A 26,822-nucleotide genomic window follows, 5' to 3' on the forward strand; every position below is an offset into this window, starting at 1 on the left:
AGGAGGCAAGTACTGGAGTGATGCGAATGTGCATGCATAGGAGTTCCGATTAAGAGCCGTGCTGCCACATTCTGCACAAGTTGTAGGGGATGTAAGGCATTTGTAGGGAATGTAAAATCCACCCAAGTGTATTACACAGAAAAGAAATGTGTATATTGGGCAAATGGTAACACTGCAGCATGTTTCTAGGTCTAACCAGAAAGCTTTGTAAAGATCTAAATAGCTATCCATACTAGTATGACAGATACCTGAATATCCAACCTCCTAGGTTTCCCACTCACAGGCCGATAGAGTAAGGAGCTGTAGGAAGAGCTGCGTTAGTGCCGGGCGCACCTGCGTTTGCCGCATGCACAGTCCGGCTCACCTACCGCTCGATACTGTATTTAAATAGCTTGCAAATGCAAGCCGCGTCCAAGAAGCGTCCGTGAAGCGTTAGGCTCGCGCAATCCATTTTACTGTATAGAGCGCTATACAGCGCCTATACAGTATCCTGGGTGCGCTGGTACCTGTCATTACAAATGTCATTTCAAATGACATTTGTAATGACATTTGAAATCCCCTCGCGACCCGACACGCAAAGTCTGTCTAACTTTTCCTGCAGCCCTCCCCCGGAGACGGACCGCGGCCCCCCTGTCTCCCGGGGGCTGCCCCCTGCCTCCCGGGGGCAGCCGGCAGCGAAAGCGGCCCCCGGCGAAGACGGATGCCTGCACGGGCCCTCTGCCACGATCGCTCCCAGGCAAATTCCTTACCAAAGCTCGGCCCCTCCGATGAAGCTTCTCTGCTCTTCCGCCGTGACGTCAATTCGGGCCCCCAAGCCAGCAAAGCGCACGAACGGGCCAGTGCTTATCCCTGGGAATGTGATATAAGTAATAGATCAATTATTGGGGATCTGATTGGTACTTGTGACTCAGACTGGCTACTGTCAGACAGAATGTTGAGCTCCATAGACCTCTGTCTGACCCTGCATGGCACTTCTTCGGTTCTTATGATTTTACAATTTTTAGCATGAAAGTTAATGTCTAAAACATTTGATTATTCTAGCTTTTTCAAGTCCCCTTTTATATTTTTCTTCCCTTCCAGTGTGTCTGTTATAGATTTTTGTATCCTCCCCAAATTTTTGTTTGGTTTTTATCAGTATTACTAATAAAGATATTGAAAGGAACTGGTACCCCACTGATAACTGTCTTCACCAGAATTAATTCCATTTGCTGCCACTCTCTGAATCCTGCTGCTCAACTGGTTCGTTCATCACCCAGTTTATAACTTTCTAGCCCACTCTCACATTGTCCAGCTTACTTACCAATCTTCTATGTGGAACAGCATCAAAAGCCTTACTGAAGTCCAGATAGGCAAATTCTACCATACCTCCCCAATCTACCTCTTTTGTCACCTCATCAAAAAACTGTTGTTTGGGACAGGATCTTCCCTTTTGTGACAGATACCAAAATCTTTGTCCAAGGAAAATACCACAGTTACAGGGGAATAGCTGTTTAGTTGATTGCTGCAGTCTGACATCCTAATCCATAAACATGCCTGTACCTTTGTCGAAGAATCATGTACAGTAACTCTAAAACAAGCAAACTCATGCCATATAGCAGAATAGAGTATGTGGCATTTAGCAAAGGAAAAGTAATATTTCTATCTTTGTTTTTTCAGATATGTTCTTGATGACCAATATACAAGCTCATCTGGTGCCAAATTCCCTGTGAAGTGGTCCCCACCAGAAGTGTTTAATTATAGCAAATTCAGTAGCAAATCTGATGTATGGTCATTTGGTAAGTGGTTGTTTTCATGATAGCTGATATTAAAATAAGAGTAAAATCTGTATTTACCATGTCAGAAAGTAGTGAATGGAATCAGAATCTGGTAGTCATTCTTGAGATTTCTAATTTGGTTAGAGCCCAGTAGAATGACTTGTGTGGGTTGCAAGGTTGATTAAGTTACTGCTGTACCAGAAAGCCCAAATCTTCTACTTCTGTTTGTTGGGATATCTCTCTCTCTCTCTCATATCATTTCTTTTTGACTTCTATGTACCGACATTCATGTGGAGGAATACATATATCGGTTTACAGTGAAACGCAAAAAATTGCAAAGAGCATTACAGAGCAGGGGATAAACTAGTTTAAAAAAATTGGAATATGTTACAGTGAGCCCCATAAGGAGTGGGATAGCTCTTAAACAATATCAAATCCAACGAAAACATAAAATTTTAGACAATATCCAATCCAATGAAAATATATGAAAAAAAAATGATACAATATCCAATCTAATAATATCCAGTCCTATGAGAATAAAGGTACAAAGATAACACCTATAAGATAATCAAATAGAACTCTAACAATAACCAAACCAATCCTATATATATAATTTTTTTTTTTTTTAAATTGAACAGGTGTTTTAATGTGGGAAGTTTTTACCGAGGGTAAGATGCCCTTTGAGACAAACTCGAACTTTGAAGTTGTAACTATGGTGAGCCAAGGACACAGGCTATATCGACCGAAGCTGGCATCCAATACAGTCTATCAAGTGATGATGAGGTGCTGGTATGAGGTATGTCTGTGGAGGAGCACTGTGTGTTTGGGGGGGGGGGGAGACAGTGGACAAGATGAACATAATCCAGTAACAGTGCAAGTGAAATATCAAAACAATCATGTAACCAAGTTTAAAAAAGAAAATTATGGCTAAAGATCGTAAGACTTTACTAAAATCCTGTTTGTGCATATGATCCATGGTGCTTAGTTTTTACATCTCAAATTCTCATTACATCAGACATTTTTTATTTAAATGTCTAGCAATTTAATAAAACAAGCAAACTATTTTCTGTAAATGCTTATCAGTTTTATTAAGCAAAATAATATTTTTCTTGTGGCATTGATACTGCAACATGTGGCAATGTAGAATGTAAGATACAGCAGACCACATCTGAGATTAGAGTAGCATTTTTAGGTCTGCCTTTCTCAGTGGCTGCGTTATGTACTAGATGTGAATTTTTCCATGGCAAACATGAAACCAGCAAATGTGGGTGGTTTCACCTTAACATTTTCTCATTTCAGTTAACATTTTGCCTAAAATGCATAGTAAATGCTAAGGGGGTAATTTTCAAAAGGAGTTACATGCGTAAATGTAGCTACTATTGTAGCAATTTTCAAAAGCCATTTACTCAAGTAAATTGCACTTATGTGAATAAATCCTATAGACAAGTCAATGGCATAAATTGTAGCAATTTTCAAAAACCCACTTACTCAAAGTGAATTTACTCCAGTAAACCTGGTTTTTACTCGAGTAAATGCTTTTTAAAATCAGGCCCTAATAGTGAAGAATATTTTCCACCTGAATCTCATGGAATTAATATGCCACAGGATTAAATAGTAAACTTGAAATTGACAATATTTCACTGGCTTAGAGATTGTTCACCGTTCTTATCTCTGGTGATTGGATTTCCTATGGAATTTCTAGTAATAATTTCCTAGCGTGTAGCAGATGGACGCAGGACCAATGGGTATAGTGTGCTCCTGATAGCAGTTGGAGAAACAGAGTCAGATTTCAATCTGAAGTCAGAACTACATATACCCGTGCAGGAAGCTCTGCTCTTCAGTATTTCTCAGTCTCCTTAGCAGTTTGGGACTCTACACATGCTTGCACAGCATTAGAAAATCCAAACCAAAGAGAGAAAATTCCAAAATCTTACCTCTACAAGATGAACCCCGCTCTCCTGCGGTGATCCCTAAGGGTCCCTCCCCCATTCGAGAATTCCTGAAGTGATTTCCGAGATCCCTCAGAGGTAAGCCTCGGTCCTGTAGCCGGTTCCCGGTGTGGACTTAGCCTCTAGGAGGGAGTGGCTGAGAGGCAGTGGGTGCAATACCAAGCGTGGCGGTGAAGGTATTTCCCTCTCCCCCGCAGCTGGAGACCATCCGGCACGAGACTGGGAAGCGCCGAGACAAGGTAAGGTAGAAAGTTTTTCTTAAAGTCTCCGGTCTCCGAGGCTCGGATAGCCACACAGATCGCCCTCCGGCTTCTGTCCCATCGGGTTGAGCAGCCCCGTCCGGGCTAGACCCTGATTTAGTAGGAGGGTCCTCCCTCGTGGAGACCCTCTGGGGGGAGGGGGTCGCCATCTTGCTTGTGTGGTCGCCGGCATCATCTCCGCCCCTTGATCGTTGTATTGTCCGCACAATTGAGCCGTGCGCACAAAGGTGCCAGGCGCACAGCGGCGCGCTCAACGGCGCTGAGTGCACAAATTAAGCCGGTGCACACAGCGGTGCACACATAGCGGCCTGCATGCACATTTCCGCAGCTTGCGTGCATATAGGCGCACAGACGAGTTTTGAACGACCCCACACGCTCAAGGCAGGGCACCACAGGCCAAGAAAGGCAAGGGACAAGCTCTTTGCCCAGCCTGCTACCTGAGAGCGGCACAACATGAAGTGGCTTCGGACCTGTGCCTGCAGTGCAAAGAGGCCCTGGGGGAACTAGGACAAGGGCCCCCAACGGCCAGTAGAGGAATCCAGCTCCACCAACGACAGTACCCCGGACCTCTCTATTCCTGGCTCGGTCCCTACTCAGTTGGGCCCCTTGGGGAACGCCGCTGGCTTCAATATGGACCCAGGAACCTTTCCCTGGGTAGAATTCTTCAAGGGGCTGCAAACCTTTGTCCAGGCACAATCGGTGCCATTGGCGACACAGCCACAGCCTCCACCAGAAGACCAAAATCTTCCAGACCCCTCTCGGCCTCCCTGAGACATGCCCCCTCCGGACAGAAGCCTCCTCTTAGGGGACACAGACACCTCAGAGGAAGAACCAGACTCCCTGCAGGAAGGAGAAATCCCTTCAGGAACGTAACCATATTGAACCATGATGCATTTCTTCTCCAGAGATGAGTTACCAGACCTCGTGTCTCTGAGCTTGAAGGAGCTGGCCATCCCAGGCACAACCACCACAGCGGAGCCAAAGACGAGCCCTCTGCTGGTCGGGCTGCGTCAGGCCTCATCCCATTTCCCATTGCTGCAGGCCATACAACAACTGATTGACTTGGAATGGAATGCTCCGGAGGCCAGTTTCAAAGGAGGACAGGCCTTAGAAGCCTTATATCCACTGGAACCCTCAGCCAAAGAACTCCTGGTGTTCCCCAAAGTGGATGCCATGGTCTGCGCTGTCATGAAGCGCACTACCATTCCAGTCGAAGGAGGAGCAGCACTCAAGGATGCCCAGGACAGACGTCAGGAATCCTTCCTTAAAGAGTCATTTGCAGCAGCTATGTCACTACAGATCACTGCCTGCTGTGCCGTGGTGACACGCGCCTGCTTATCACTTGCCAGGAACGCTACCACGCCTGTCGAAACATTAGAACCAGCGATATCCTTCCTCACGGATGTAACGTTCGACCTGGTGCGCACCTCAGCCAGGGGCGTCTCATCCATTGTGGCAGCCAGAAGACAACTCTGGCTCCGAAGCTGGTCAGCCGACGCAACCTCCAAGAAATGCCCTTTAAAGGAGCCCTCCTGTTGGAAGTGAACTGGAGAAGTTAGCCAACAAATGGGGCGAATCCCCAGTACCTCAGCTACCAGAGGACAAGAACAAAACAAGCCATCGCCTCTCTCCCTAAAACATCAAAGGGCAGAGGATCACAGCATTTCAGACCATACAAGAATACATGCCAAGCACCTCGCCCCGCAGGCAGGGGCCAGTCCTTTCGGAACAGACGAGAGGGGAGCCTGCTCAGGTCCAGGCCCCTGCCGCACCCCACAATGAGAATCAACACACCTATCCACAGGAAGAAACCATAGGGGGCAGGCTTGCCCTATTCTACCAAAGATGGGTCGAGATAACGTCTGACAAGTGGGTCCTAACCATCATTCGAGAGGGATACTATCTGGACTTCCACAGCATCCCCCCCAGACAAATTTGTGAAATCCCCTTGCCACTCCCCCTCCAAGAGGATGGCAGTGGAAGCCACACTGACAAAATTGCTCTTCCTAGAGGCTATAACACCGGTGCCCATGCACCAACAAAATACTGGGCACTATTTCATCTATTTTATCGTCCCCAAGAAAGAGGGAATGTTCCGGCCCCTCCTGGACCTCGTCTGTCAACTGCAACCTGAGGGTACCACACTTCCGCATGGAAACCCTACATTCGGTCATAAGGGCAGTACAGCCGGGAGAATTTCTGACCTCCCTAGACCTGTCAGAAGCCTATCTGCACATCCTGGTCCATCACGCCCACCAGCGCTTTCTACGCTTCGTGATCATGGACCATCACTACCAGTTCTGGGTGCTACCCTTCGGACTAGCTACTGCCCCTCGGACGTTCACCAAAATCATGGTTGTAGTGGCAGCAACACTGAGGAAAGAAGGAATCCTCGTACACTCGTACCTGGACGATTGGCTGATCATGGCAAAATCTCCAGAAGAGTCATCAGGTGACCACCAGATTCAAGAATCTACTGCAGAATCTCGGGTGGGTCGTCAACATAACTAAGAGCTGCCTGCAGCCCTCCCAATCCCTAGAACACCTGGGAGTCCGGTTCAACACCCAACAAGACAGGGTCGTCCTTCCCCTTACAAGGAGAAGGAAATTGATGGACCAGTTGGGAAAACTGGTTGAACGGCACTCATCCCACGGTATGGGACTACCTCCAAGTCCTCGGCCTCATGACATCGACCCTAGAAGTTGTCCCATGGGCAAGGGCTCACATGCAGCCACTACAATGTTCTTTACTGTCACGATGGAACCCGATGTCCCAGGACTACACCGTTCGCCTCCAGTTACTGGCAAATGTACGGATCCAGCTCTTATGGTGGCCACAAGAAGACCATCTGAGTTAAGGGAGTAAGGCTATCCCCACCGTCCTGGGTCTTGTTCACCACTGATGCGAGCCTACGAGGGTGGGGAGCCCACTGCCAGGAACTGATGGCCCAGGTGCAATGGGACAAGGAAGAGTCTGGATGGAACATCAACAGACTGGAAGCCCGAGCAGTCAGACTAGCCTGCCTGCGATTCAGTCACAGATTCCAGGGAGAATAGGTCAGTCATGTCGGACAACACCACAACAGTGGCCTACTTCAACCGCCAGGGAGGAACCAGAAGCCAACAGGTGACCCTGGAAATAGACCCCCTAATGGCATGGGCGGAAGCAAACCTGCAAGGGATCTCAGCTGACCACATCGCGGGAAAAGAACGTTACTGAGGATTACCTCAGCAGAGAAAGTCTAGACCCAGGGGAATGGATGCTGTCTACCACAGCATTCCAGTTGATAAGAAACTGCTGGGGAGCTCCAGTCATGGATCTTCTGGCAACCTGGTCCAACGCCCAAGTTCCCAACTCCTTCAGCTGCAGACGAGTCCCATGATCCCAGGGAATCGACGCCCTCATCCAGACCTGGCCACAGGAAGACCTGCTTATACACCTTTCCTCCATGGCCACTACTGGACGGGATCATCCGCAAGATAGAACACCACAGGGGGCTAGTACTTCTAGTGGCCCCTGATCGGCCAAGAACGCCGTGGGATGCAGACATGCAAAGGCTTCTGGAGGGGAGCCCCCTGTCTCTACCTCCACACAGGGATCTCTTCCACCAAGGACCGATCCTCCACGAAGACCCAACTCTATTCTCTTATGGTCTGGCCATTGAGAGGATGCGTCTGAAGAAGAGCGGATACTCGGGGGGGCAGTGATTGACACCTTGCTCCGTGCACGCAAGTTTTCCAAGTCTCTAACCTACATACGAATATGGAGAATATTCGAAGCTTGGTGTGAAGACTGCGACATACTTCGGACAGTCAAAATCCCCACGATCTTGGAATTCCTGCAGGACGGCTTACAGAAGGGGTTGTCTCTCAACTCCATCAAGGTTCAGGTGGCTGCATTGGCTTGCTTCAGAGCCAAAGTGGACAGCATCAGTCTATCTTCACACCCAGACGTCTCCCGCTTCCTGAGAGGTGTCAAACAGATTTGACCACCACTAAAGTGGCCAGTACCCCTATGGAACCTCAATCTCTAGTACTAGACTTCCTAGCAGGATCTTCCTTCAGACCTACCCACGGGCTGTCTCTACGGCTTCTAACCTTGAAGACTGTGTTCCTAGTGGCAATATGTTCAGCCCGTTGCATCTCCGAACTTCAAGCACTATCCTGTCAGGAACCATTCCTCAGATTCACACTGGGATCCATACAGCTACGCACCCTTCCTTCCTTCCTTCCTTCCAAAGGTGGTTTCTCATATCCATCTAAACCAAACCATCTTGCTGCCATCTCCAGACGAGCATAAGGACTCGGAAGACTCTCGCCTTCGTTGCCATCTTAACGTCGGCAGACTACTAGTCCGATAACTGGAAAGGTCGGAATCCGTACGAAAGACGGATCACCTATTTGTCCTTCACAGCGGGAAGAAGCAAGGGAAAGCAGCCTTGCGGGCACCATAGCCCGCTGGATCAAAGAAGTAATCAAGGCGGCCTACGTAGAGGCAGGGAAGCCTCCACCTCTACAAGTCAGGGCCCATTCCACCAGAGCCCAGGCAGTGTCCTGGGCAGAAACCAAGATGCTGTCACCCGCTGATATCTGTCAGGTGGCAACATGGTCCTCCATTCATACTTTCTCGAGGTTCTACCGCCTAGATGTCCAGGCCCGGGAGGACACAGCATTTGCAAGGGCAGTACTAAGTGGGCCACGGGGAACCTCCCACCCGGTTCGGGAGTAGCTTTTGTATATCCCATTGGTCCTGAGTCTATCTGCTACAAGCTAGGAAATAGAGAAATTACTTACCTGATAATTTCGTTTTCCTTAGTGTAGACAGATGGACTCAGTATCCCACCCACGGCTGCCTCAGAATACGGAAACCTTGGGTGACGAGCACGGGTAAGCCACGCTTTACCCCCCGTTAAGACACCCATAATTACCGGGTGTCGGCGTTTCTTGGTTGAGTGCACTGGCGGTCTCCAGCTAGAATTCACGTCAACCTATTCAAGTTAATAAAGTTATTCAAACACACATATATCCACAATTGCTTTTCAAGGAGAATACAGAAGAGCAGAGCTTCCTGCACGGGTATATGTAGTGCTGACGTCAGATTGAAATCTGACTCCGTCTCCAACTGCTATCAGGAGCACACTATACCCATTGGTCCTGAGTCCATCTGTCTACACTAAGGAAAAGGAAATTATCAGGTAAGTAATTTCTCCAATCCGTAAGGTGGCCTAATATCATATTAAAAAACACCAGTACCAAAGGTATGCATTAATGGTCTTAAGTGCAGCCCCTGTGTGCTTTATTTGCTGCTTGCATATCATGAATATGGAACTGCATCAAAATTCTATAATGGAAAATGGAAACTGAGTTATTGCACTCCCATAAAATATTATGGGACTGGAAATCCTATATACATTGCCTTGTAAAATAAGAAAAGACAACTTTTTCTTTTGCCCTTCTTTACAAAACACTGTCCATTTATCTTTTTAAATAGAAGAATTCGATTTGTAACTTAAACATGATTTAAAAAGAAAATTCCAACAAAAGAAGCCCATTTAATTCTGTAGCAGTAATACACACATTTTAATGCTAATTACAATGAGTACAATTAACTTTGAGCCATAGAAATTATTTTCTCAAATACAAGTGCACAATGGAAAATCCACATTTTATTACTGAAAATCCATACTGTCTACAAATAAAATGAGAGGTTCTACTCAGAGCGAAGAACCTACTTTCCAGGATGCATGGATCTGGGGGAAAAATACCTACCCATATCCTGAAAGTTGGGTATGGATGGGACAATAAACACAAATTAAGGGGGACATATGTACACAGATGATTTCGTAAGCTGCCTTTTTTTTTTCCTTCAAAAAGGAAGCTAAAAAACGTAGACACACTAACTCTCTCGGGAACCCCTCCACTCGGTTTGTCTTAGCTGTTGCAATTCTCTCACTTATTTTTTAATTAAAACTGAAAAATGGGGACAGCATTTTCCACTTCTGAAAACATAAATAAAACTAAGGACAGGTGAAAAGAAATGGATTCATGAAGAAATATTAAAATGTGTATATGTAAAGCTTCAAATCAATATCAAGGAAAGAACATAGTAACATAGTAAATGCCGGCAGAAAAAAAGCCAAGCGATCCAGCCAGTCTGCCCAGTAAGCTTTATTCTTTTAATTTATTTATTTTTATTCTGTAACGTAGTAACTTCCACTTCATGCAGGTTACCCCATGCCTTATGTCAAGGGTAATAACTGCCGTTCCATGCAGGTTACCTGTTTATCTTCATTTCCATTCTTTTACCACTAAGGATCCTCTGTCTATCCCAATCTCTCTTGAATTCCATTACAATTCTCGTCTTAAACTACCTCTACCAAAAGGGCATTCCATGCATGTACCATCCTCTCCATGAAGAAATATTTCCTGATGTTGGTTCTGCCCCTTGGATCATCTTATGATCCCTTAGTTCTACAGCTTTCCTTCCATTGGAAAATACTTGACTCATATGCATCATTTATATCCTTCAAGTATTTAAATGTCTGATTCATATCCCTCCTGTACTCTCTCCTCCAGGATATAAATTTAGATCCTTCAGTCTTATCGCATATGGCTTTTGATGCAGACCACACACCATTTTGGTTGCCTTTCTTTGGACCCCTTCGATCCTATCTCTATCTTTAAGATAAGATCTCCAGAACTGAACACAGTGCTTCTGATGAGGCCTCACCAATGATCTGAACAGGAGCAATATAACCTTTTTTTTTTTCTGCTGGTTATGCCTTTCAATGCAGCCCAGCATTCTTCTGGCCTTAGCCACCACCTTGTCACATTGCTTTGCCTTCAGATGATCTGATACTTTCGCCCTGAGGTCTTTTTCCTGGTCCGTACATATCACTCACCCCCGATGCATGACTCTGTACTTCCTGGCATTGAATCCTTTAACTTCTTAAGCTTTCTTAGATCACTTTTTATTCTCTCCACTCCTTCGGCCATTATATTAGTATATTAGTGCCATTTGCAAAACAACAAACCTTTTCTTCTAACCCTTTCCACTATGTCACTCAAAGATATTGAACAAAACCGGCCCTAGAACCAATCCTTAAGGCACTCCACTTATTCTTCTTTCCTCAGAATAGGTTCTGTTTACTACCACTCTGTCAGAATAGATTACAAATTGGTTGACTACCACCCTGGGACCCACTCCCAGGCTTTTCATGTTCATCAGCCTTTTGTATGGGACAGTATAGAAAGTTTTGCTGCAATCCGGATAAATCACATTTAAGTGCTCTTTCTTGATCCAGTTCTCTAGTTGCCCAATCAAAAGAACAAATGAAATTCGTTTGACATGACATTCCTCTGGTAAAACCATGTTGCCTCTGATCCTGTAACCCATTGAATTGTAGATAATTGAGATCTTTCCTTCAGCAGCGTTTCCATTAATTTTCCCACCACCGAGGTAAGAATTACTGGCCTGTAGTTTCTATCCTCCTCTCTGTTCCCACTTTTGTGAAGCGTGACCAACACCACCCTCCTCCAGTATTGCGGCATCGCTCCCATTTCTAAGAATTTATTGAACAAGCCTTTCAGTAGACCCACCAGAACCTCTCTGAGCTCCCTTAGTATCCTGGGATGTATCTCATCAGGCCCCATGGTCTTGTCCACTTTGTTTTGCTAGTTCCAACAAAACACTTTCTTCTGTAAATGGTTTTGTATCTACTCCATTCCCATCCGTACTCTTGTCTACCACCTCCAAGGTCGTGTTTGAACACTGAGCTGAAGTATTGCTTTAATATTTCTGCTTTTTCCTTTATTTTCTATACATGACTCTTGTCTACTTTCAGTGTTACAATACCACCTCTAGTCTTCCTTCTTTCTCTGATTTATCTGAAAAATATCTTGTCATGTCTTTACCTCTTTGGCAATCCTTTCTTCCCCTCTGTTTCACCCTCCTGATTTTTCCTAGTCTTTCAGCTTCACCAGATATTCTCCCCTGTGTTCCTCTTTTTTTTTTTCCCATCTAATTTTTATTGACCAATAAAATCTTGTACATTTATAACCAGACAAGCAAAAGTTCACACAACCTGTTGGACTGGTATAACTAGACAGTCAACTGACTGATATCAAATCTCATAAAGTTACTGTAAACCATCCCCCCCCCCCCACCTCAGAAATACTCATAACACTAGGTGAGGCAGAAATGAAAATAAGACATGACAAGAGCATAAACTAAATAGAACATATCTAAGCATACATAAATTCTATGCCCCATCAACTTGTCAGAAAAGAATACAGAACTGCAAATACTATGTATCTTTAGATTGTGAAACCCTATTTTGAAATACAATATTGGTCAAGATGTCAGTGCTGTCAGAGTTCTAACCAACAATGTGTAGATTCCAAAAGGTGTGATCTCCATAAGTATTGTATAGGACCTATGGATCTGATCTTTAATGGTCGACAGACAATGGAGCCTCTGGGTTCCTCAAACTATAAGCGAGCGCGCTCTTCACAGTGATCAGTAACTGCATAAGCAATTTGTATTCCACCTCATGCAGTTTTGGTCGACAATCGCAAATAAAAATAACTTAAGACCCTTAATCGCTGAGGTACCCGTTAAGTGTGAAGAAGCGAGAAACTTCATTCCATATATCCTGCACTGCAGAACAGTCCCACCACATGTGGAAGAATAAGCCATCTTCATACCCTCTCCAGCAATCACTGGTTACTCCTGGATATATCCTGTGCAATCTTAATAGACTTAGTTTTTGGGTACTTGCCAGGTTCTTATGGCCTGGATTGGCCACTGTTGGAAACAGGATGCTGGGCTTGATGGACCCTTGGTCTGACCCAGTATGGCATGTTCTTATCTATAAGGAGTTAAATACCATCTGAACAGAACAGAATTTTGTACCCTCTCTCCATCATTCTGGCAGAAATAGAGCATTTCTTTGTAGCCACGAAACATTATTCCCATGCATCATCATCCAAGGATTCTCCTAGGGTCTTGTTCCCAAGCCCTTATGTGAGTAGGTTGAAACTTAAGATCCTCATTTTAACATCCCATATATTCTAAAAAAAAAAAAATTAAATAAATAAAAAATAGACCCTTGGTCATATATACCCTCAAGGTCTTTACTTTTTTCAGATCAAATGCCACCCTTTCTTTGATTTACAAAATTCAGCAGCTGCACAATGGAATGGCTAACCTTGTCTTCAAGAGAACATTTTATTTTGAAGGTATAATATCAAATGTGCATTCTGTATGCTCCAAACTTGTTTTAACCTAGTGATCCCCTAGGCCCTCCAACGAGAGCAAGTGGCTAGATTATTTCTAGGAGGGAACTCCTTGTGCAACAGAAAAGAAGATCTATAATAGGAATCATGCTCACCTGCCAAAACATTCCTCAGTCGCCTCCAAACGTCACCCTAGAGCATGCAGACAGACCTTTAATATCCAACTCCCCCTCCCCTCTGCTCTAATTTCCAAACTAGGTTGCCCAGCCCATATCTATTCCAGTCTAACCCAGGGTTTTAATATTCTTGAATTTATGCCATTCTGAAGGGCCCTTAAGTGTGCCACAACATACCACTCTAAATTAGGTACCCCTAAACACCCCGTGAGTTTATTTTGGTATACCTTCTGGGCCATCCTTGGATGTCTCCTCCTCCAAATAAAACTAAATATCTTTTTCTGCCACAATTTTAGCAGATGATCTGAGACACTGATTGGGAGAATCTGAAACAAATAACACAGCCTAGGCAAAGCATTCATTTTCACAATCGAAATATGGCCCAACCAAGGTAAGTTTAGCCACTCCCACTTATCTAGATCTTTGTGTTTTTAATCAACACACCATAATTCAAATTGAACAACCTATCCCCCTCCGGATCTGTGTGTACCCCTAAGTATTTCACCCATTCCTTGGCGAGCTTGAATGGCAACAGTCTTCAAGACCTCTGTATTTTCCAGAAAGGCAGAGATTCAAAATCTGACGTCCTCATTTACCTTAAACCCGGAAATTGACCCCTATTCTCTCAGTTCCTCCAGCAAGCACTTCAGAGAGAGTTCAGGTTCCAACAATGTAAACAAAAGGACATCTACAAAAAGGGAATTTTTAAAACTGGTACCCCCTACCTTTAAACAATATATCCTCCTCTCTCTATTAATTATTTCAGCAAAGGGTTGTCGTGACAAAGCACTGGCATGTGCACCTTTTTACCTCAAGATTCAATACAACTCCCATTAATCTTTAAGCAGGCCCTCTGCTCTGCATATAATTTCTTAATCCAGGAAATAAAGGTATGCCTTAGCTGCATTCTCACCAAAACTTTAAATAAGAATGCCCAATTGACCCTATCAAAAGCCTCCTCAGTGTCAGAATTTTTTCTTTTCTGGCCCACCACATCAAATTCAAGACCCTGCAGGCATTATCTGATGCCAGCCTCCCTGGAACAAACCAGATTGATCATCATTTATCAAAGTAGGAGCCAAAAAGCCAAAGCTGTTGGCCAGGACCTTCACTAAAATTTTTAAATTTATATAAGGGAAATTGGGTGATAAGACCCACAGAATATGGGGTCATGTCCCTCCTTAGCTAGAATTGTAATTCCATCCATATTTGCATTCAGGGTTAATGTCCCAGACCTTAATAGGGCATTGAATATATTTATCAACAGGCCTACCAAAACCGACTGGAATGTCTTATAAAACTTGGCCTTAAATCCATCCAGCCCTGATGCCTTCCCTAATTTCAATTCCTTAACTTGGATCACCTCCACAGCCTTAATTACACCACTTAGTAAACCCTTATACTCTTCCACTAAACAAGGTAATGGAACTCCATCTAGATAATCATGTATTTCATTCTCTCCACAACCACTCTCTTCTGAATAGAGGTCTCAATAAAATTGGGTAAAGTGATGCCCAATACTTTTAGTATCAAACAAAAATTTCTCATCCCAATCCTCAATTATTGTAATATAATTTGAGTAGTCCTCTCTGAGTTTCCTGGCCAGCAAGCACCCAGTTGTATCCCCATGCCCAAACATCTCTTGTTTTACAAGCTCCAAGTGATAAGCAATCTTGGCCATATCTATATGCAGCAGATCTTGTCTAGCTTCCTCTAATCTTTCCAAGATTTTTTGGTCCAGTGTCCTTTCACTGTATATACTCATATGATCTCGTGTATAAGTTGAGGGTATATTTTTTGTTCCACAAAAGTAAGAAGTTTCTGTGGCCCGTGGATAAGCTGACGGTAAAACCTTAGAGGCCTCATGAAATGAAGGTGAAATCATAATAAGAAACATAACTTTAAAAAAAATCACTTTATTTTAGTTATTAAATGAAGAATAAAGTGTCTCATTCAAATCCTTCCAAGTCCAATTCTTCATCCTCTGAATGTCCAAATCATGGAACTGTTCTTTGGTGATGACATCAGCATAAACGTCTTCACTGTCTCCTTCTGTTGAATTGTTATCCGATGCTGATTCATCTTTGTCTTCATTGATGGCATCATCTTCTGATCCATCTATAGCATTGCTAATGCTGCATTTCAGGAATGACTTCTGACTATTTGTGGTGGAAATGTATCCCAGGGATCCTTTACCCATTTTGCTACCAAATCAATGTCTGGTCTCGTCAGGTTCCCTCCTTTCGTTAATTTTGCTTGACCAGAACACATCCATTGTTGCCACAGTTGGTCCTTGAAAGGCTTGTTGAGATAAACATCTAACAGTTGGAGCCCTGTTGTCAGACCACCTGGAATCACTGCTAACGTGGTCACCATTTTCTTTGCATAGTCCTTTACATCCTCTGTTATATGTGCGAGGAATATATCCCACAATAATAGTGATGGGCATTTTCTTAGCCCCACATCTGGTCGCCTACCCCGCACATCACACAGCCACAATTTTGTCCCCTCCCCCCTCATCCATCCAGCCTTTAGTGTGAGCACGAACAGTTACACCTGCCAGAATTTTTAGGTTCTTGGGCATTGTTTTCCTCTTGAATATTACCACCAGGCACAGTTTTATGCCATTTGCCAAGCAAGACAGGACCACTGTGAAATGGGTCTTTTCATGACCAGTTTTTTTTTTTTTGTGTTTTTTTTTACAAGTACTGTCGTCTCACCAATACTAGCTACAGTGAGATTTTGCCAGGCATATCAAATGTCGGTGTTTTGTCCATATTACCAATATTCATATCAAAATGATTCTTTTCTGCTGAATAACTTATGGAACAAACAGACCTTTTCATTAAGCTCTTTAGGCAGTTTTTGTAAAATCTTTGTGCACCGATGAAGGCACAATTCATATCTGTTCATAAAACCAGGAATACCAACCAGATGATGCTGGGAATGTTCAGCTCTTCGGTTGCTGAATACTTTTCTTCTGCCATTGGAAGCATCCATATCTGAATGCTCGAGTGAGTCGCAATGTAGCTATTCTGTCTGCATTCCATTATCCAGTCATTAAAATCTTTTTCTATTTCCATCAAAAGGCATAGTTTTGAAATGTAAGGCTTTCTTTGACTTCAGCATTTCTTGAAGCTTTTACCTTTTTTTTTTTTTTTTTTTCCTCCAGTCTAACGAGTTTTTCACTAATGTCAAATTCTCTTGCAGCTGCATAGTTATTGGCCTCCTTTGTATGTTCAGTAACCTTCAGTTTAAACAATGCAGTATAAGATGCTCTTTCTTCTCAGAGCTCACTTTCCTAAGGGTGAGAAGACATTATTCTAATGGCTCTACCTAGTGTTTGACACCTTCCCTCCCTCACCCATGGCTATCTCTGGCGGTTGGCTCTTTATGATGAATGATTGAATCATTCGCTTGGTCCCCCTCCCGATCCCTTAACTCACCCTCTGCTATCAGGATGATGACAGGACTTGCAGTTGCTAATGCACATCCTCCCTCGTGATGTCCCAGTGTGGCAGTGAGACAGCTTCTCCCCTGCAACTCCACCAGATCCCTTAGTTAAACTGCTAGCTGCTATCAGAATGATGATGAACTTGCAGTTGCTCATACGCGTCCTTCCTCCTCCCCTGCGGGGTCCCAGTCGCATGCTTTGAATCACGTGGTTCTAAGTGAGCCAATCAGGCCCTGGCTTGGGAAGAGAGAGTACAAGGCTGAGTAACCGCAAATCCCATAGTTCTGATATCAGCGAGCAGGTGAGTTGAGTTCGGGAGGGGGTGAGGAGTAGAAACTGTCCTACCGCACTGGACACCACAGGGAGACGGGAGGATGTGCCTTAGCAACTGCAGGTCCCGTTGTCGTCCTGATAGCGGGTGAGTTAAGGGAGCAGGAGCAAGCAAATGATTTTATCAGCTATTAGAATAATTAATGTGTTTTGACCCATGGATAAGGCGACAGATTCTAAGGATCAATTTTTTTGAGTAAAAGAGTATATTCGGTATGGACCAATTCTAGTTTAGCTATCATCTGAAAAAGGGCCAATTTGTCTCCTTCCCTCTTTCTTTATAAAATAAGATCTAGAAATTAGTTTTCCCCTGATCACCACTTTCATACATTCCCAGATAGTTACTGAATTGCGTTCGCCAGTGACATTCTCCTGGAGATAGTCTCATTTCCTCCATCAGCTGCGTAACAAACTGGGAATCATCCAGAAGACTATCAGTCAAGTGCCAGAATATCCCCCCACCGCACACACAGTATCTGACTTGACTGAGAAAGTAACCAAAATAGGCATGGGGTGTGACCAAGTAAGGTTGTTCAATCCCACATCTAGGGTTTGATCGACCAATGTTTTATCAATAAGAAAATAAACTAACCTAGAACAAGACTGGTGAGCATTGGAAAAAAGAATAATTTTAGGCTGTAGGATTCTTCAGAAGTCAAATGTCAACCAGACCATTATCTGCAATCAGAGTCTTGAGTGCATCCCTATGAACCTGGGACCTCGTCGCCTCCCCCTTGGGATTATCCAGATAAGAATAGCAAGTGAGATTAAAGTCCCTCCCTATTATAAGGTGACCTTCTACTCAGTCAGCTAATTACAATGAAATCTTGTACAAAAAGGGCCCTGTCCCACACTGGGGGCATAGATATTTACCAAAGTATAGAGTGTTATGTCTGAGTCAAAATTGAAAAAATATCTGCCCTCTGTATCTTTTACTGGTGCCCTAACATCCACCACCATGTGTTTAGAAAATAAAATACCCACCCCACCCCACAGTATTTGTCGCCTTGGCTGAAGCCAAGTAACTCTGGAGATAAAGGTTAGAGCAGAGCACCCACTCACTGCAGTGTCAAAAATGAGTCTCCTGACAGAAAATAATTGCAGCCCTTAGGATGTCTGCTTCCTGAAAAAACAAGTGCCGCTTACTAGGGGAGTTTAACTCCTTAGTATTCAGTGAAATTGCCTTTAATGTAAATATATTAAAGGAACTCCCCCTGCCCTTCCACATATTCCAAGCTGCAGAAACCCCAACCCTGTCTGTACCAAGTAAGCCCAACCAATATAACTGGATCACCCCACTACATTTTGTTCTGGAACCTCCATACCTATCTCCCCCCCCACTCATCCCCACAAATCTCTACTACCCAACACAGCGGGGACCACTCCTCATTGAGGAATGATGACATCACCGTCCTAGCAAAACCTCCCCAAACAACCCCCGACCAAACCCCTATGCATCAGTAATGTAATAAAAACATTCAAACCTCTGTCTAATATAAAAAAAATATTCAGAGTATTCATAAGAATCCCCTTAACCATATGTTCAGCCAGAGCTTGTAATTGCATAACACAAAGCAACAGACAATGCAGTCCTTCAGTCATCTCAAAATCAGTGCTTCAAACTGATAGTGGCAGAATGTCTAAAAGATACTCAAGCAGGGGCTTGTCTGGGTGGTGAGCTCAAAGAAAAGGAGTGCCCCAATTGATGCTCCAGCCACCTTTATTTTATTTATTTATTTACGAGTTCATATCCCGTCATTCCAAAAGATCACAACAGTTTACAGGACCGGCATTCATGTTCATGGTCAATGATCATGTGCTTTGTGTTAATGTTTACCTTTCTGATTCAACATCACAGCATATACACATTTTAGTTCATAGTTAAACATTTTCAAGGATCCTGTAGAGGTTCCTATCTAATTTAGTTACAAATAATTCATTCTAGATCTACATCTCAGTGACAACAGATGCTAATCATACTAGTAATACTTACATTAGTTCGTATGCCTTCCTAAAGAGCCAAGTTTTTAGTTCACGCTTGAAATTCTTTCTTTCTTTTATCTGCCGTAATAGTTCTGGGAGAGAGTTCCAAAGCTTGGGGCTGGCTGTTGCAAACATTAGGTCTCTTATTTGAGTTAGGTGAGTGTTCCGCATGCAGGGTACTATTAGGGGACCTTTGTTTTGTGATCTTAGGTCTCTTTGTGGTGTATAGAGTTGTAGAGTTACTTCTGGTAGGCAAGGATAGATATTGTTGATGTTAAAAAGCAGGGATAACACTTTATAATAAATTCTGAATTGTACAGGAAGCCAGTGCAGGGCTATCAGAGAGGGGGTGATGTGTTTGAATTTTCTTGTCCCTAGAAGAAGTCTTGCTGAAGCGTTGTGAAGTAGTTGTAGTGGTTTTAGTAGGCTTGCAGGGAGGCCTAGTAAACGGGAATTGCAATAGTCTAGGTTTGAAAATATGTGATTGTAAGACAGTGCGGAAGTCTTGAATAGTTAATAGTGGTTTTTAGATGATGTAGAATTCTCATCTTGGCATAACTTAATTTGATTAGTTTGCTTATATGCCTTTTCATAGTGAAGTTCTCATCTATCTGAATTCCAAGGTCTCGTACCTCATCTGTAGGTGTAATATTGGTAATTCCTAGGTTTAGGGTAGGTGGTTTGAGTGTCCTGTTGTCTTTCCTTAACCATATGATTTTTCAGGTTTTTTTGGTGTTTAGAGCTAGTTTCAGTTGGGAGAGCTTTTGATGTATTGTCCTCATGTATGTTGAGTTATCGCAGTTTTTTCAAATGTTTTGTTGAAAGGTATGTAGAATTGTATATCGTCTGCATATAGGAAGAATTTGATTCCCAGATTTGCTAGAAGAACACACATGGGCAAGAGAGAGATGTTGAACAGAGTGGTTGAGAGTGCCAAACCTTGGGGGACGCCAGTATCCATCAGAAAGGTGTCTGAGATTTGGTTACTTAATTTGACTTGGAATGTCCTATCTTTTAGGAAGAGAACCATTTGTAGACATTTCCACCTATTCCAATTTCTTTCAGCTGGTGGCAAAGCAGGTTGTGGTTCCTTGTGTGAAATGCTGGTTTCAAATCTATTAGAACCAGAACATATGATTCATTGTTATCAAAGCCTTGTAGTACAGGGTCAGTTAGAGATGAGTAGGGGTTTGGTTGAGTGGTTTTTTTCTGAATCCAAATTGGTTTGGGTATAGTATTTTGTCTTCAAGGTGGTTTTCTGTTTCTAGGGCTTTTGAGAGGAAAAGCCATTGCCCATCTACTGCCAGCGAGACAGTGTTACTGCAGCATGCTCCCGTCATGATTCCTTACCTCACAGACATCTGGGAAATCTCCTTTCCAGCTGCTAGCATAATCTCCACCGCTTCAGACACCGTTCGCGCACTCAAGATTACCCCCTCTATAGTGAAGCTGAGGCCAAATGGAAAATAACCACTGGTATTTCACATTCCACTACCTCAGTGCCATTATGATCTCTTTGAACTCTCTCCTCTTCCAAATAGGTATCATTGAGAGGTCCTGAAAGATCTTGATGTTGTGACCCCTCCACTGGATTGGACCATTTTTCCTGGCTAATGACATTACCTTCTCCTTAGTGGGGAAGCCATGGAAACCTGCTACAATATCTCTGGGTAAATTCCCTCATAGTTGCTCCCAGCAACCGATGAGCCCAGTCCATTTTCACATTTTGTATCTGTGTTGTGTAAGGTCTGCCCCAACACAGTCGTGTATGTGCTCGCAACCATGTGGAAGCAATCGCCATACTTGATTTCCTCAGGTACACCCCGGAAGCGCAGGTTAGCTCTCCTCAAACAATTCTAGAGATCTAAACGCTCATTCAAATTATTATATGTGAGTGAGAGTTTATTGTATGTGGTTTGGCAGTGCGTTGTCCATTGCTTGATTGTCTAGCCATGACTCAGCTTCATCTACTCACTGGCCCAACTCAAGCATATTGCTCTTCAGATCTGCGACTGTAATAACAATCTGTTATTACTTCATAACTCCTTGAACCATTGCTGGAATTCAGATCTGGAAGGTGCATCTCCTTCCACAGACACATTAGAGCCATCTTGCAGGGCTAAATCAGCACAGTCCATGGATGTGTCACTAAGGAGGCCTTCTGCAACATGTGCCTCTGTCCAGCATGGGAGAATTGCTTAAAGACCAATTTTTTCTTCAACAGGCTCTCTGAGCCTGGTTTACCCTCAGAAACTGGGGATGTGAACAAATTCAGTTGGGAGCCAGCATTTCAAGCTATTTGCTAGTGATGTCATGTCTCCTTCCCCTGTGTTCCTCTTAAGTTCCCTTGAACTTTTTGAATGCTAATCTTTTTGCCTTTTTTTCAGCCATCTTTGGCCTTTATTATAGCTCCTTTTAATTTGCTCAATTGTTGTTCCACTTCATCCAGTCTTCTAATTCCTCCTCAAGGTACCGTCCCCATTTCAGCAAGTCTAGGACTTTGATCTTCGTGTAACTTCTCTCTGTCTTGGCTGCTATATCAAACCATGCTTTTTGATGGTCACTGGTGCTCAGGTGGGCACTTACCTTTGTATGGTTTTGTGATAGGTTTTGGTGTAGACCATAACCTATCTATTCTACAGGTCACACTTTTCCTGTAACTTACAAGATGCCTCATACAGTATTTTATATATAGAATGTAAAAGGCATTACCTCTTAAGTCTTACTGCTTAAACGTGACTCCAACATTTGGGAGGCACAAACTTTTTTTTGGCCCCAGATTGCTAGTCAGTTTTCTAAAAGCAATTTAGTAAGGAGGGAAAATAGTATAGTACTGGACAAATGAAAATAGTTATGGCTCCACTGTGCACCATATAAGTTGCCAAGACCATACATTAACAGAACAAAACAAAAACTTTGCATGCTTTCTGTAGTTATTGATTCATTTTGTGTCTAATTCTTATTCTGCACATTTATTTCATTTAACAAAATAAGAAAAATGTTTTTGCTTTTCATTTCTAGAAGCCAGAGGGCCGACCTACATTTTTAACCTTACTGCAAACAATTGCTGAGATAGCAGAAAATGAAGACTAGCATCTGCACAAGAACTTCATTGTTTTAAGAACTTGATACTTCAGAAGCATGGAACTATGGAGTATGACTTCCTTTGATCAATCTCAAGTGGGATTAATTGAGAAATTTTGAAACAAAGTACTGTAATGTTAGATACTGCACCTGGAATTGCCAGGCTAATAGTGCAGAGATCTAGTGCTGTACAGCTGACATCACATAGCATTGCATTTCATTGAATGTAAAGAAAAATATTCTATACATTTGTAAAAAAAAAAAAATCTGTAAATATATTTATATGGAATAGGATTCTTTTTTTTTGTACATTTTAAATTTGAGCTATTCTCTCAAATCACACAGAGGTAATATATTAGATATAGACGAGGATAAATATTGTGAAAATATATGTAATTTGTTATGGTATTGTGCAATTTATATACAGAATGATATAATTGCAGCAATATAGTAAAATATTTTGTACTACAGGATTTGAATACATAGGATGTTTGCCAGCTGTTTAGAATGAGTAATATTTATTCATTGACTGTTTTCTGAAATAATCTGCATCTCTGGCCATGCTAATTAATAAAGTGGTTAAAAGAAACTCTTATCAAAGGCAAGCCCCATACCAGTGCTGTGCTATGGGTAATTGGTGTTTGTCTTTTGTCTGAAGTCAGTAGAGTTTTGATGCACTATCGAGTCCTGGGAGAGAGGGAGGGGAGATGATGGCTGTTTTGATTCCCACCAGTCATAGAGCACTATTGAGTCTTCTCTTCAGCTTTGGGGGTTGATAAATTCCTGAGTTGCTGAGGAATATCATCTGGGGTTGGAGGTGGGGATATACTGATTAGAAGAAGCAAAAAATGGAGGTTAAAAAAAAAACCCCAAAACACCATGCAATGAATAAAATTTCTGTGCATATCATACTTACTAAAGTTAAAGTTTCCCTGGCCACTCTACCAAGTGGTTCAGCCAGGTTCAGAAGAGCATCACAAAGTGCATTTCATAAAAAGGGGAGAGGGTTGGTTGGTTCATGCTGTCTGTGATGCAATGTGTGATATTGTACCTAAAGTGTCCCAATCACATAATGCATGCAAAGTCCATTTTAAACCTAGTTGCTCATATGAGGGAGATTTCTGTGGAACAGCCTATGAGAGTTTTAAAAAATCTACAGAAGTCATGTTTGTTTTCTGTATGCTGTTTAAAAGTATTGTCCAGAATATGTTGAGTAATATTATAACTGTGCTTATATGTTCATACCTTCTAAGTTTGCTTTCAAAATCACAAGAAACTGGTCCTGTACATATACAGATTATCATCAGAGGATGTAACTTGTGTGGGTAAATTTACATGCAGATTTATTTTAAGTCAAAACGTATGCTTGTAAGTTCCAACTCCATCCCCCCTTAAAGCCTCTCTACAGTTTGTGTATCAGTACGTGCATAACCAGGTTACACAGAGAGCCCTGGACTATTTTGTAACAGCCATTTATGTACACAAATCATGTGTGTGTGTATATATATATATATATTTGAAAATCCAACTCTAAGAGAGTAATTTTCAAAGGGACGTCTGCAGGTAAAGTATTTTTACTTGTAGAAATAGCTCTTTAGACAATTGCATGACCAATATGCATGTAAAGTTATGCACATATACATTGTATGGGTATACTTTTATGCACATAGGAGGTAGAGTCTGAGTAGGGTTGGGATTTGCGTACATACTGTTTTTTTAAATTCTCTCAAAACTACCCACGTCAAATAGCGGGTGTGATTGAGTGCGCATAGGTTTGCTGGGATAATTTTCAAAACGGACTTATATGCATAAGTCTACTTTGAAAATTGGTGTAACTTCTGTGCATATTTGCGAGCTAACTTATGTGCAATGTTATAAAATGATCACCAAAGTGTTTTGTGAGGTTTTGTGTTATCTTTTAATAGGCTACTGCACTATATACTTTTCTCCATTGACAAGCAGGTGTACATCAGCCATAATGTGTGGGTAATGTTTTCCAGTGCTGCCAGTATAGACCCAGCTCTCAGAGCTCAGATAGTCTTTGAGTATACATGGAAGTTCCCACCAGCAGCTGCTGCCTTGTGAGCCTCTCAAATCTATCTTCATTCGAGCCACCACACAAACCTGTTCCCAGTGTCTCTTCTTGACCTTATATTTTGGCCCTCTCTTTACTTTGTTCTTGCCTCAGCAGCCCCTTGATAACACTTCTATTTAAAAAAAAAAAAAAAAGAGATAAAGAAACCAAAGGCAAAAATGTCTATGGTCAACAGGTTCACGGCTTCTGTATATGGGCATCGTGTATTCACCTATTCTGTTTGCTATCACTGCCTGGGCCCAGAAAACGCTGCCTCCGATAGTGATCTGATATACCCATGGATGCAGCAGTACCTTGTCTGGAAGATGGAGGCCTTGCAGATGGTGCCTTTTGGTAAGACTCCAAAGCCCTCTGCATGAGGGCAAACAGCAGAGCTGTGTCACCTCCTTGAGTGAGGCCTCTTCTCTGGGCCATAAGAAGCCTCAGTTGCTCCAGGACTCTACTTCCCACCAGTTATGGAAAGCTCCCTTCTCCCATGGCATTGGCTCCCACAGCTGCCATAGTTAAGAGGGGGGGTGGAGCACGGTCTAGAAGTGAATGGTTGCCAGATGCTGAAAACAGTAGCTGAGCAGTGTGCGTGTTTCCCTCAGCTCTGAAGAGGCCAGTGACTTCAGCATGGATCTTTTCTTACTCTGAAGGCAGGAACCTTTCAGCATGGTTATCCTCATCCTTCTCGATGCAGAAAATTCCCATGGTGTCTAACAACCATTCCTATTCTGGACATTCCAGGCCCCCAGTGCTGTCCACTTATCCATTTCTTCGGCACAGAAAATTCCAGTGACAGTCGTTCCCCCTTGTTGCAGAATACTACTACATCTTTGCTATCCGAGTGGAGTGCTTCGGCATAGAGGGACAGGCATCTAAGTTTTTGTATCTGAGAAAATGGAAGGTGGTGCAATTTGCCCAAGGTCACAAGGAGTGTCGGGATAATTTAAACCCTGTCTCTCCTGGTTCTGAGCCTGATGCTTTAACCACTAGACTACTACTCTACTCTGTGGATCACAAAATTGACTTGAAGTACAGAGTCCAGGCCTCCCCAGGGTTTGGTGTAGTTCATCTTCCACACCACGATATAGTGATGGAGTCTGTATTGAATTGGTGAAGTGCACTTGAGAGCACTCCAACATATCTCCTGGGAAAGATCTTAAGGTGTTAGACATGTTTGCGAAGAAAGTCTTCCATGGCTACATACTTAATGCTAGAATTGTAGCCCATCAGTTGTTTATGGTGCAATATATTTTCAGAAGCATGTGTGGAAGCAAAAGACCCTAGGCAGGTGGAATTCTGACATGCTGTTGAGGATGAGGAGGAAAGTGAGGAGCTTTTCATCCACTCTGCGTACCGGGCCTTTGACACTGCAGCCAGAACCTCTGCTGTCTCTCTATAGAAGCCAGGAGGTTTGCGTGGTTATGTGAAAATGGATTCCTCCGGCTGATATGTCCTGTATGGGAGAAAACTTGTTTGAGGACTAGGTGCAGGAGGAGACTGTGACTCTTATTATGGAGCATCAATCCATTCTGTAGTTTCTATGTGGGGGAGTCCGGCCTGGTTCAGCCAGATATCAGTACTTCTACAAAACATCCATTATTTTTCAAAGACGGCCCTTCTGTCCTTTTCAGTGAGGACTCTAGCTCATGTTCAAGCTTAACTGTGTCTTTGATCCCAGTAGATAGAGAAGGCAGGCAGTTTCCTGAAGAACTGTCTAATTGGGTAGTGAATTGTAAAATAGTTATGCTGTGACTAGTGTACAGATTGCTTAATCCGTGAAGGCTCATTAAGTGAAAAGCCATGGTAGTTCTATTGAAGACTTGCAAAGCTGCTATTTGGTCATCTGTTCATGCCTTTTATAACACATTACTGTCTGGATAGCATGTCAGAGATATGGTAACTTTGGATAAGCAGTTCTGTGCTACCTGATCCATCAGTGGTCCACTCTCCACCGGTATGGATGAGTTGTCTATTTTAATAGTTGCTCTACAATGCAACCTTCAGCTTGGGGACTCCCCATGGGGTTATGGGTGATGCATGTCTGCTTGGCGATGGAGAAAGCAAGTTTGCTTGCCACCTGTAAAACAGAGTTCTCCATAGGTAGTAGGATGAATCGGCAATACTTAATGCATACTCGACTCCCTGGTGCGTTGACGCCACAAAAGCTTAAACTCTGGAAGAAACAGAGGGGCTTATAAAGCAATGCGTGCACAGAAAACCTCTATCTGATGGTCGGTAGTGTCGGAAATTATAGCTGATTCATCCTCTGGGCTGTATTTAACCTTTTGGTACCCATAGACAGAGTGCCATGGCAGCGTCCCTTTGAGGCTGGGCCAGCACATGGCCCTAAAGCAACAGAAGAAGGTTTCAATTTGACATGGTTATTTTGTGCCCTCAAGATTTGGTGCTCTAGGCAATTTGCCTGTACCTGTTCATCCTGCTGTTTATGGAGAACACTTGTTTTACAGGTAGGCAAACTTGCTTTCCATGTAGATACAGTCTGTTAAGCTTC

The 26,822-nt window shown here is 43.1% G+C and overlaps 1 protein-coding gene across 7 annotated transcripts in view; it reads left to right on the plus strand.

Annotated features, from left to right (window-relative positions):
• The window catches only part of TEC (tec protein tyrosine kinase), a 218,450-nt gene extending 193,952 nt beyond the window's left edge, over window positions 1–24,498 (plus strand). For all 7 annotated transcript variants that reach the window (XM_029588129.1, XM_029588112.1, XM_029588121.1 and 4 more), the window contains 3 exons: window positions 1,657–1,775; window positions 2,393–2,550; window positions 22,165–24,498. In XM_029588129.1, the coding sequence (XP_029443989.1) occupies window positions 1,657–1,775; window positions 2,393–2,550; window positions 22,165–22,236 (349 nt within the window). In that variant the 3' untranslated portion in view covers window positions 22,237–24,498. The remainder of the gene's footprint in view (window positions 1–1,656; window positions 1,776–2,392; window positions 2,551–22,164) is intronic.
• Window positions 24,499–26,822: the final 2,324 nt, after the last annotated feature.

The sequence above is a fragment of the Rhinatrema bivittatum genome, chromosome 1, assembly GCF_901001135.1.
Source record: "Rhinatrema bivittatum chromosome 1, aRhiBiv1.1, whole genome shotgun sequence".
Lineage (NCBI taxonomy): Eukaryota > Metazoa > Chordata > Amphibia > Gymnophiona > Rhinatrematidae > Rhinatrema > Rhinatrema bivittatum.